The sequence below is a fragment of the Mustelus asterias genome, chromosome 16 (genome assembly GCF_964213995.1).
Source record: "Mustelus asterias chromosome 16, sMusAst1.hap1.1, whole genome shotgun sequence".
NCBI classification, from domain to species: Eukaryota; Metazoa; Chordata; class Chondrichthyes; order Carcharhiniformes; family Triakidae; genus Mustelus; species Mustelus asterias.
The window spans coordinates 17,433,397-17,445,798 of record NC_135816.1 but is presented as its reverse complement, the minus strand read 5'-3'; the positions used below and the strand labels follow the sequence as shown (position 1 = coordinate 17,445,798).

General features: G+C 43.0%; 1 protein-coding gene across 1 annotated transcript in view; it reads left to right on the top strand.

Moving 5' to 3' along the window:
- The window catches only part of LOC144505032 (coiled-coil domain-containing protein 69-like), a 37,879-nt gene extending 26,389 nt beyond the window's left edge, over nt 1-11,490 (top strand). Inside the window, exons 4-9 of the mRNA XM_078230707.1 lie at nt 2,637-2,736; nt 5,018-5,091; nt 6,400-6,501; nt 7,945-8,064; nt 8,178-8,275; nt 10,938-11,490. Of these exons, the coding sequence (XP_078086833.1) occupies nt 2,637-2,736; nt 5,018-5,091; nt 6,400-6,501; nt 7,945-8,064; nt 8,178-8,275; nt 10,938-11,121 (678 nt within the window). The 3' untranslated portion in view covers nt 11,122-11,490. The remainder of the gene's footprint in view (nt 1-2,636; nt 2,737-5,017; nt 5,092-6,399; nt 6,502-7,944; nt 8,065-8,177; nt 8,276-10,937) is intronic.
- The last annotated feature ends 912 nt before the right edge of the window (nt 11,491-12,402 follow it).

Genomic DNA, 12,402 nt, shown 5'->3' with positions numbered 1-12,402 from the left:
AGTGGCTGTACCTTCAGTTGCCTAGGCCCAAGCTCTGGCTTATCCTCCCTCCACCTCACTTTCTTAGAATCATAGAATCCTACAGTGCAGAAGGAGGCTATTCGGCCCATCGAATCTGCACCAACCACAATCCCACACAGGCCCTATCCCCATGACCCCACACAGTTACCCTAGCTAGTGCCCCTGACACTAAGGGGCAATTTATCCAATCCACCTAACCTGCACATCTTTGGACTGTGGGAGGAAACCGGAACAACCGGAGGAAACCCACACAGACACGGGGAGAATGAGCAAACTCCACACAAACAATCACCCAAGTCGGGAATCGAACCTGGTTCCCTGGCGCTGTGAGGCAGCAGTGCTAATCGCTGTGCCACCATGCTGCCCACAAAAAATGCCTTGAGCCACAGAATCATAGAATCCCTACAGTGCAGAAGGAGGCCATTTGGTCCATCGAATCTGCACCGACCACAATCCCACCCAGGCCCTATCCCCGTAACCCCACATACTTACCCTGCTTATCCCCCTGACATGAGGGTCAATTTATCATGGCCAATCCACCTAACCCGCACATCTTGGACTGTGCCCTTTAAGACAATCCTTAAATCTTCCACTTTGAGCAAGCTTTTGCTCGTTCTGATCTAAAGTCTCATGTGGCTCGGTATCATATTTTGTATATATTGATCCTGTGAAGCACGTTTGGACATTTGGTTACATTGAAAAGCACTGTATAAATACAAGTCATTGCTATTGTTTTATAATAAGAAGAAAATCGGGTGCATGTAAATTGAGCTTGTTGGCTTATATACTCCGTTTTCCCAAATATTTAGCTGGAAGAACTTGTGACTTATCCAAAACTGGATGTCAGGCAAGTGATGCAGAGATAGAGAGTGGAAGTTTAGGGGTAGAGCTGTGTGTCAACAGGATACATGCTTTACCACCAGGCAAAAATAAAACTTGCATTTATATAGAGCCTATCACAAACTCAAGACAACCTCCGAGGTAAATGTTGGACAGGACACCAGAGTCCTCTCCCCTGATTCAGCAAAATAAAGCCATGGGATCTTTCGCGTCCAACTGAGAAGGTGCACAGGTTCACTGTTTAACATTGCAGTAAATCAGATCAGTGGTTCAGATCCAATGGGGACTTGGATTTGGAGATGCCATTGGCAATGATCAGATAGCTCAGGGAGGAAGAAAGAGAGGACAATATTGCAGTTATCTGGACAATGGAATAAAGGCATTGGAGGAGAATGGTATAGTTTTAAATGCATTTGAGGGATACCAAGGAAGAGTAACGTGCTATGGTCACAGTTATGCTAATACTTATCATGAGCCCATGTGTTCCATCAGCAACTATATGAATTCTCAGTGCAGCTCCATGCTGATCAGCCTTGCTGATTTGTTGGACTAATCACTATCTTCTCGAGGACAATTGGGGCAGCATGGTGGTACAGTGGCTAGCACTGCTGCCTCACAGCGCCAGGGACCCAGGTTCAATTCCAGCCTCGGGTCAATGTCTGTGTGGAGTTTGCATGTTTTCCCTGTATCTGATGGGATTTCCTCCAGGTGCTCCCGTTTCCTCCCAGAGTCTAAAGATGTGAGAGTTAGGTTGATTGGCCATGCTAAATTGACCCTAGTGTCAGGGGGATTAGTAGGGTAAATATGTGGGGTTACGGGAAAGGAACTGGGTGGGATTGTGGTCGGTGCAGGCCTGATGGGCTGAATGATATGGTGGCATTGGAGGCAGTTCAGAGGAGGTTCACTAGATTGATTCCAGAGGTGAGGGGTTTGTCGTATGAAGAGAGATTGAACAGTTTAGGCCGATACTCTCTGGAATTTAGAAGAATGAGGGGAGATCAAATTGAGGTATACAAGATGATAAAAGGTCTGATAAAGTAGACGTGGAGCAGATGCTTCTGCTGATGGGGCATTGTAGGACAAGAGGTCATAGCCTTAGGATAAGGGGTAGCAAATTTAAAACAGAGTTGAGGAGAAACTACTTCTCCTAAAGGGTTGTGAATCTGTGGAATTCACGACCCTAAAGTGTGGTGGGTGCTGGGACAGTGAGTAAATTTAAGAAGGAGTTAGACAGATGTTTAATTGGTAATGTGTTGAAGGGTTATGGGGAGAGGAGCATATCAGCCATGATCGAAAGGCAGAGCAGATTCGATGGGCCAAATGGCCTAATTCTGAACTTATAATGGCCTCCTTCTGCACTGTGGGGATTCTATGATTCTATGAGTTAAGGATGGGCAACAAATACTAGCCTCAGCAGCAATGCCCGCATTGCATGAACGAATGAAAAGAAAACTCCACAGCAGGAAATTGAAATAGGAAATGTTGGAAGTGCACAGAGCCATCAAAAAGCTCTTTGGCTGTAAATCTTTCAGCCGAACTTTGCTTCGGAAGGGCTTGTTAATTCTTGGGGAGAAAACCATCACTCTTTCAAGTTGGGCCTCCGCCATTCAAGGATTTAAGCAACAATGGTCCAAAACTCATCTCTTTTGAGCTGTCCAAGTTCTGGTCTGTCAAACGGTCATTTGGATAGCACTTATGTCATATTTGTATCTTGGCAACAGGACAGTATTTGTTTAAAAGTAAATGATTACCAAGTTGTTTTGTGAATTCTTCAGAAAGCAGCAGCACAGTCAGACTCCAGAATTGTGGAACTGGAGGCCAGTCATTCTGAATACGTCAAGGTCCTCAAGGAGGAGTGTGAGGCTGCAATAGCAGGTAATGGTTCTAATCAGGAGTGTATTTATGCTTCTCTGAATGAGAGTAAAGTGAGGTTTATTTTCCATGCAAATGATACTCTTTGTTGCTTTCCATTTATTCAAAAAGAACACACTGAAACCCAAAGTAAGTATTTACACTTTCCATTGCAGTTAATTCAAATTTAAAGAAAACCCCACAAAAGACAAGAAAAATATACCTAATCTCTTTTTAAAAAAAGAACAAAATTCATGTTGCTTGTGAAATAACCCAAAAAGTAATCTGTAAACTAGCTTTGGAAAGAGAAAAGCCTATTTATGTAATCCTGACTAATAAAAGCTGCTTAGCAACAGTTTCCATAGCAATAGTAATCTGTTGGTCCACAATGAGTTTACCCGACACTTACCTGAAACAGGTCACACCCCTACACGATTTTTCTTTAAGAAAGCTTAATGCCCTGGACTAATTTGGAACATTCATATTTATTGCCTCAATTGCCTGCACAAATTGTACTCACTGCCAGTCCTTTGCTCATGGTCTTACACCCTTGCCACAGACTTGGATTCTGTCCCCTTCCATGGCGAAGTTACAAAGAAGGCCTTGGCCCTGTGTCGCGTTTAAGTATTCTGGCACTCTTTCATGTTTCTAGCAAAGGAATCTAGCTCTCAACATTACCACCCTTCTTTGTGATCCTACTATCATTAATCTTCCCCGTTAGCCTTTTCTTTAACATAAATAGAATTTGCTTTCCAAGTATGTCTTCATAACAGAAAAGGTTTGAGTCCAGAATCTATGATTTATTCGACTTCATTTGAACAGAACCAAAAGCAGTACTTTACTTTAGGATTACTGGTTCCAATACTTCAGAAAAAGTCGTGTGAAGAAATAAATCATGCTATTTTGGTGATTGACTGCACCCTAAAGTGATAAAGAGCCAGCATATTGTACTGACATCCCAACCCTATCCTTATCTTTCCCCTCCCCCATCCCACATTAATACACTATAATCCCCCAGGAGGAAATATTTTCCCAATTTGCATCTATTGACAACAACATGCTTCTGTGACCTTACACTGTCTTTTGTAAGCTTTATCTGATCTTGGCCACTTGCCATACACACTGCCCAATAATGGAAGGGAAAATAAGGCAGTTTCTGTTACGCCAGATTTACAGTTCGGTGGCTTATTCCTCTCCCAAATAAGTGAAAGTAGGCAGCTAAGGATCATTTGAATCCTGAACGCAGAGTTGCACTCAACAGATGAAAATTCAAGTATTACAGACAGCGCCTTCTGATTGATTAGAGTACCTTGGCAACACAATGGCCTCTGCCCCCTAACATCTGATGGAGTTACTGAATTCCCTCCTCAGCAAGAGCCTGGTGTGCCACTAAACACTTGTGCCAATCTAAAGATGCCAACCTGATGTTTGACAAAACCTTCTGCAGGGTGATATGGATAAGATTCAAAAGAACTGATTCTCAATTTTCTATCTAAATTTTGTACATGATGCTAAATAATTCCAAATGGAAGTGATGAACATCCCTTCCCTGTAACAGGACTTAGGCAGTGCATTGTCTTCCGTATCACTTGGGCGGCACGGTGGCACAGTGGTTAGCACTGCTGCTTCACAGCTCCAGGGTTCGATTCCTGGCTTAGGTCACTGTTTGTGTGGAGTTTGCACATTCTTCCTGTGTCTGCGTGGATTTCCTCCGGGTGCTCCGGTTTCCTCCCACAGTCCAAAGATGTGCGGGTTAGGTTAATTGGCCAAGCTAAATTGCCCCTTAGTGTCCCGGGATGCGTAGGTTAGAGGGATTAGCGGGTAAATATGTAGGCATATGGGGATAGGGCCTGGGTGGGATCGTGGTCGGTGCAGACTCGATGGGCCGAATGGCCTGTTTCTGCACTGTAGGGTTTCTATGATTCTATGATTTCTAACTGCCATCTCTGAATATGAACCTATTGAACCTAAATGAGACAATGTTTAAATCCTCTTTTGGAGATTGGAAAATAAAATGAACTCAACACTGACCTGTAGGTCTGGAACTTGTGTGTTCCATTTTAAACTGTACAGAATAGAAAGGGGAACTAGTTGGCATTCCCTTGTTTGGGTGGGGATTGAACAATAAATCTGGCATTATAACTTGTAGTCTTGTCTACAAATTGTTTGATTCAGAACTTGATCAAAAGTGTTATGTTGATATGAGTCAATAAATTAATAGATTGAATCATTATGTTTAAAATTCAATATTTTATTAGCCATGCAACTGTCCTATAATATGAGAGACTATCCTTGCTTTTACTAGGGATCATCAAACTACATCAACAGGAGCAGAAAGCATTGACTGAATCCTTTACAAAAACTAACGAGTGCCTTCAGGTTAGTTTTTCTAAATGTATCTACTTTCACACCGTTTTCTGCCTTGCCCTCCTTTCCTGGAGAAGCTGATTTCTTGCCAGCTTACCATTCCATGATTCCAGGATGCCTTCATGTACCTTGGCCAGGTTCCCATGATTCGCATGTAAGCATACATAACAAGTGCCGTAAGATAATGGCCAGGATTGTAAGATGGCAGCATTTGCCTTCCTGCCACCTGAAGACTTTCTGACGGTACTATCTGCCCTGCAGTGATTTCACAATCTGACAAGTGTTAATTGGCTCCAGGCGAGACTTCTACCCCGCCCCCACTTGGGAGCTCTGAGGTCCCTTCAGCACCAGAAGCCACAGTGGATGGGATTGGTATTGCATGCAGTCCCGAGAGTCTAAGTCCTGGGATTCCAGAAAGAGCTTTGATTATGGCAGGGAGGCTAGGGGAGATCAGCAGAGTGTGACCAGTGGGGGTTGAGGTTACCAGATCGTAAGGGGGAAGGCGGTGCCCAAGTTAAAGGGGGCTGCTGATGGAGGTGCCACATGTGCTTGAGACCTGAACCTGAGTATTTTCAGGCTTTCCCCATACCCGGGAACTCCTTTTGCCAGCCTAAAAATTGAGGCTGAGAGGGAAACAGCCCTTAGATGGTCAATAATTGGCCACTTAAGAGCCTCAATTGGGGCAAGTGTGGGCGGGTTGGCTGAGGCCTCATCCACGCAAGCGTAAGATTGTAAAGAAGTCGGTGTGGGCAGGAACCCAATAAGAAGCCCACCTGAGAAGTTTTACACTCACCCCCTGCCTGCAAGCATGCTGACAGGGGAATGTTAAATTTAGGCCAACGTCATGCAGGAATCAGAATCAAGGATGACCCTGCCCTCACTCGTCATGTATACGCACGCACACAGCGATCAAACGTGAAAACCCTGGATGATATTCCCTCCTCAATGTAAGGATATTAAGGCCAATTGTTACACCACTGGCACTGACCAGATGAAGTCAGTTACTTGGAACAAAAGAGGATCAACGTAGGGACCTTGCAAATTTATATGGTTCATTTATTCACTGTAGAAATTTGTTCAACTGTTGGGAGGGGTACGGTGGGGGGGAGGTGCGGGGGGGGGTCTCAATTTGGTTCCTATTGGAAGAGAAAAAGCAAGCAGGCAGATTGGAAAATACGTCTGATTTATTTAAAATCAGAAAAGAATACACAAAGTATTCTATTCATTCGAGTCCGAACATCTTAAATATTCTTATGCTAATTGTTTGGTCTCAATAATGACATAATTGTGATCCAGTTGACTATTCCTGTTCCAATAAAGGAAAGAATCAAAGAACTCACTGCCCAAATCACCTCATTTCAAAAGAAGACAAAGAAAATTGAGGACGCAATATTAAGAAGAGATCTCAGCAAAGACAATCAGGTAATTTGGGTTTTAGCCATGTGAATTAACAAACCCAACCAGATCCAGTCATACAATTCGAAAGACGTGCTGGTTAGGTACATTGGCCATGCTAAATTCTCCCTCTGTGTACCCGAACAGGCGCCGGAGTGTGGCAACTAGGGGATTTTCACAGTTACTTCATTGCAGTGTTAATGAAAGTCTACTTGTGGCACTAATAAATAAACTATATTACAGGGTAAAACTCAGATCAACAAATCGAACATAATGTTCAGAATTTTCCGGCTGTTCACGCCCTGACACCCCTGCAAGTGAGAATGGAAAATTTGACGCTCAGCCAAATCTCGGTTCACTGCAGTGGGACTGGAGAATGCCAGCGGCGGGCAAGGACGGAGAATCTGGCCCAATTGTGTAGTAATTTTGCCAGGCATTAATCGGTTTATTTTAATTGTATGACACTTTGAGAATCACTCCTAAGCATGTTCTCAATGGAAAAGAGAAGATTGATCACGGTTCTTAGAATTCCAAAGGGACTAATGTTGACCATTACAATTTATTTCCCTGAACAGTAGAACTAAAGGCCTGGGGGTGGCTGCAGATTTGAGGTTACTATCAGATCAGTCATGATTGTACTAAATGGTGAAGCATGCTCGAGGGACTGAAAGGTCTACTCCTGTTCCTTGTTTGTATGTTCCTTAGAAAATAGTGACAATTGTTATTGATTCATTCAAATACAAACTCGATAGATTTTCACTCCGATGCAGTGGGCGGGATTTTACGACCTCGCTTGTTGCAAAACTGTAAAATCCTGCCCGAGGTCAACGGACCTTTCCGTTGTCCGCCCCTCGCCCGCTCCAATTCTCATGGTGGGCGGGGTGGTAAAATTCCGGCCCGTATATCAGTAATTGGGAACGTGGCAAGTGCTAAATATAGCCTGCTTTGGGAGAAACCGATAACTATAGTCCAAAAATATCTCGGACCACTGGTTCTCTCTGCTTCTTGTCTGGATCCATTGTGGACTAATTGATCAGAGTCCAATAGCCATGGTTAGTCATTATCATTGTATTATGTGACTATCAGGGTGATAGAAGGAGAACCAGATGGATTTTGTTCCTTTTCAATTTTGCCATTCCTGTATCATTATGATCCTATCACTGTTGCAAATGCATTAGTTAGTTTGTTTAGGTGTCCCATTCGAAGGGAGTACAGTTTTGGTGATAAGTATGCAATGATCCTGGTGAATTTGCTCCTATGGACAAATACTCAGAGGCTCAATGCTGAAGGCATAGTCGGATCTAGGTGGATAGGAGCAGTTAAGATCTTTCACACCTCATTAAAAACATAGGCATCCGAGAAACAATTCTGCTTTGTACTTTCCTCTGATTAGTTTAAAAATTCATTCTGTTTCCTTAAAACTGCAAAATGACAGCCTAACTCTTCAGAACTCTGTACTTTAAACTACAGGACTCACGTCCACCGAACTTATTCTGGGAACAGGAACTGGAGAGTTTACATTTTGTGGTGGAGATGAAGAATGAACGAATCCATCAGCTGGACAAGGAAGTGTTACAGATGAAGAATCTGGTACATTGATTTGTGTGGGAGTACAGAAAGAGCTCCCGTTTGAGATAAGAAGTGATTTTTGCAGTCGCTGTGGTTTGATTTTCCGACTAACACAAACATTTTATTGTCATCAGATTGAAATAAATAACTTACTCAAGGAGAAAGTTAAACTTCTTCAACAAGAAAATGAGGACTTGAAGGTTCGTCTGTCAAATCAACAGGCCTTTGCAAGGTATTTTCATAAATCAAATTGTGTTTAATTGTACCAGTTGTAGATGGCGTGTGAACTCTCAGATGATGCCCAGGAATGGGTACATTGATGCAGTTAACATAATTAAGAATATTGATAAAATTTCACTGGCAAAGAATATGTTTGCATTGATATTTGATTCTGTTTGGAAACTAGGAAGCAGCTAGAACACTGGCATCTACCCCACAATGTTGAAAATTGTCTGGGTATCTCCTGTCCAAAAAAAAAGCATAAATCTAATCCACCCATCAGTTTACCCTCAATATTCATAGAATCCCTACTGTGCAAAAGGTGACCCTTTGGCCCATCGAGCTTGCACTGACAGCAATCCCACCTAGGCCCTGTTGCCGTAACCCCACGTATTTACCCTACTAATCCTCCTGACACAAAGGGGCAGTTTAACATGGCCAATCAACCTAACCTGCTCATCTTTGGAGAATGGGAGGAAACCAGAGCACCCGGAGGAAACCCATGCAAATAAGAGGAGAACATGCAACTCCACACAGACAGTGACCCGAGACCGGAATCAAACCTGGGTCCCTGGCGCTGTGAGGCAGCAGAGCTAACCACTGTGTTAAATATAACGACCAGACTATTCCGAAGAGTGGCAGTCATCCTTGGATTGTCGTTCCAGTTGGAACTTTCCCCTGATTGATGTAGCTCTGCATTTCTTCCGAGCCTGGATTTCCCAGAAATGTAGAGCACAGCATGACACAAAGAACCCTATCGCAGCAGTGGAGAGTCGGAGGAAGACAGGACATGCCCATTTTTATGGCACTGGCAGCCATACAATAAGTTTGAAGGTCCAGTGTAAATGTCAGTGAACGGATGAGTTGGTGAGTGAGTGAATCAGAAGGATGGTAGGGTTGGTGAGGAGGCAGATGGGTAAAATGACAAATGGTTGAGGAGGTAGGTGGGTGAGGTGGTAGGTAAGCAGAGTGGCAGGTTGGTAAGATAGTAGGTGGATAGGGTGGTACTTGAGTGAGGTGGCAGTTGGGTCAGGGACTTGTGTCAGGTGAGGAGGAGTAATCAGGGCAGGGTTAGTCAGGTTGGATCAAGGGGGTAGTTGGGTGCTTGTGGGGGTAGCGTGGTTGAGTTAGGTGAGTGGTTGGTATGTCAGAGATGTAGTCAGGTGGTCAATCAGGTAGTCGGATCCTTGGGATGAGTTGTTGGGGGTTCAGTGGGATAGTCAGGGGGTCAGAAGGGGAGTTGGTTCGTGGGGTAGTTAGGCCATCAAGAAGTTAGAAGAGTGAGGTGTGACTTGATTGCAGTATATAAAATCCTGAAGGTCTTGACAAGGTGGACGTGGAATGAATGTTTTCTCTTGTGGGTGAGTCAAGAACTAGGAGTCACCCTTTAGGGACAGAAATGAGGACAATTTTTTTTTGGGTTGTGCGACTTTGGATCGCTGTTTCAATAGGCGTTGGAGGCAGGGTCATTGAACACATTGACAAAGTTCGATAGATTCTTGTTAGGCAAGGTAATAAAAGGTTATCAGGGAAGATAGGAATGTGGATGGAAACACAAACAGCTCAGCCATGATCTTAATGAATGGCGGAGCAGGCTCCAGGGGCCTACATCTGCTCCTATTTTGTATGCTCCTTGTGTTCCTGTAGAGCCTAAAGCACAGCACAGATCTCCTGGGCCGAATGGTCTCTTTCTGTAGTTTAGAGTTCTATGTAATTCTATGAATTTAGCCATCACTGTCTAACCACTTCTTGTAAGTGCTGCAGCATCTGGGATTTCTTGACTAGACTCTGGTGAACTAATTCTTGCTGTTGGGAATCCTGCTGGGAGCTCACTGTACATCAGGAGCTTAGGCACTCGGAGATGGTTTGAGATTCTGCTGGTAATGGAGGAGCGGGTGGAAATACCATAGAATCCCCAAAGTGAAGAAAGAGGCCATTCGGCCCATCAAGTCTGTACCAACTCCCTGAAAAAGCAGCTCACCCAGACCCTCCTCTCCACCCTATTCCCACACATTTACCACGGCTAATCCACATAACCTGCACACCTTGGGACACTAAGGGGCAATTTAGCATGACCAATCCACCTAACCTGCACATCTTTGGACTGTGGTAGGAAACCGGACCACCCAGAGGAAACTCACGCAGACACGGGGAGAATGTGCAAACTCTACACTGTAGGATGCTGCTATTGGCAATGGAGCCAAATGCTTAAGTTAACTAGTCACAAATGGTGTTGCAGAACAGACATTATTCTCAGAATCAATGTCCCCATGGGAAAATAATTCCTATCCCTTTATTGCATTCCATTGACTCCAGTTGCAAAGTGAATATTGGGCCCGATTTTAAATGAATGGGTTTTGAGTGAGTTCGAACTGTGTGCATTAATGTGTAGACATCCAATGAGAATAGGATGGGATTTCCTTGTAATTTCTCTCCCTTCTCGATTGATGTCTTGTCAGTAGTTATTGTCCAGGATCAAATGTAAAGAACGGTTATTTGAGGTACTGGAGAACTGCTGGCACTAATGGAATTGTATTCAGGAAAGATAAGGAGAGGAGACACTAAAGAAAAAGAGAATAATAATGTGTTTTATTTGTGGATGGAAAAAAGTAGACGCATTAAATATTTAAAACTATGTATCAGTGCTAATCTTATTGTAAATCATTCTATTCCAGGCAATTATCTATGGATCATGAGGTCCTGCAACAGACTTTGGAGAAAGAAACTATGGTCAAAGAAAGACTTTGTCAGGAGAAAGATGAACTTGTTTGGAAACTGCAAAATGGCAATGTGTCACCTACTGTAGAGACTTCATGGAAACCACTTCACTCAGAGTCTCTGGAATTATCATTAAGGTGACAGTAAAGTATTGGAAGGACAGGAATTTCACATCACAACTCAACAACCTTGATGTTGGCCTCCTCTGAGACAAGTTGGAAGCATCTACCTCAGCATGCTTGATTTTGGTAGTCTCAATGGATTTCGGCCCTGAACTGATTCGAGACATCAGCTGATTTTGAAAAATAAAACTGCATTGAATCTTTGAAGGGTGCATCTCTGCAATGTTACCATTCTCCAGATGGAAGCGTCAGCCGGCGATTTGGGTGAAAGGATAACTGAACTTGGGTTTTATATGGTCCATCCTGTACATTTATGAAACTGTGTTTATGAAGTGAAAGAGGTATAGAGCTTAGCTCTGAGACACTTTATTAAAGGACATTTGCTGTTTGTTTTGTTTCTTCACAATTTCAGATAAAAGTATTCTTGGCTTTATCAAAATGACACCACTTTGTGCTGCTTAGCAGAATTAGTCTTCGACACAAACTCTTTCTTCCATTTTAAGAAAAACAAAGCAGAGTTCTTTTTCAGTATGTTGCAGCTAATCCCTGCAATCAGTGTAGTTACATAAACAATGACCTGAGTCATGGCATTTCACCCAAGCAGACTCTGAAAGTAATGATGATCGTTAGAAGACCTAGTTGGCTTAAAGAGGAGAAAGGTTGTCTAATTATCTACAAGGCAAGAAGTAGATAGCCATATGTGGAAATTCTTAAATATTACAAATTGGAAACTGGCATTCTGCACAAATAAAAATAGGAGTTAATGTGAAAACTTTATTTGTGATTATATCATGGCTTGTAAAACACAGAATAAGCCATTGTACCAAAGCTTGATGCATTAGCTACAGATTACAACTTCTACTTGTATCTCAAAACACAATTACACGCACTCTGTAGCATAACAATTGTATGAACAGTTTGACAAGTTAGTTCAAAAACTCAAGAAGCGACCAATTACTACTGCAAGATGCTATTTGTATTCTTTGGATTTTCCGTGAAAAGTGTCTTCAATGAAACTATTGGAGCTTGTAGGGTTCACGCTAATTATAAACAGCCTGCATTGTGTTTGGGTGTTACTGAGGACAGCCTACAGCCCCAAATGTGTTATCCTTGGTAACTATGGACGACAGCCTGTGATACTTATGGAAGTAACAGACATCCTCACCATCTTTGTAAGAACTTTAGAGGAAAGCTTCCAATCCCATAGAAACTCTAGCGAGCCTGTAATACCCATGCAAACAATGGAATCCAAATTTCCGTTGGCTATCACACAATGTAGCATAAAACCTTCCAAAGAGCT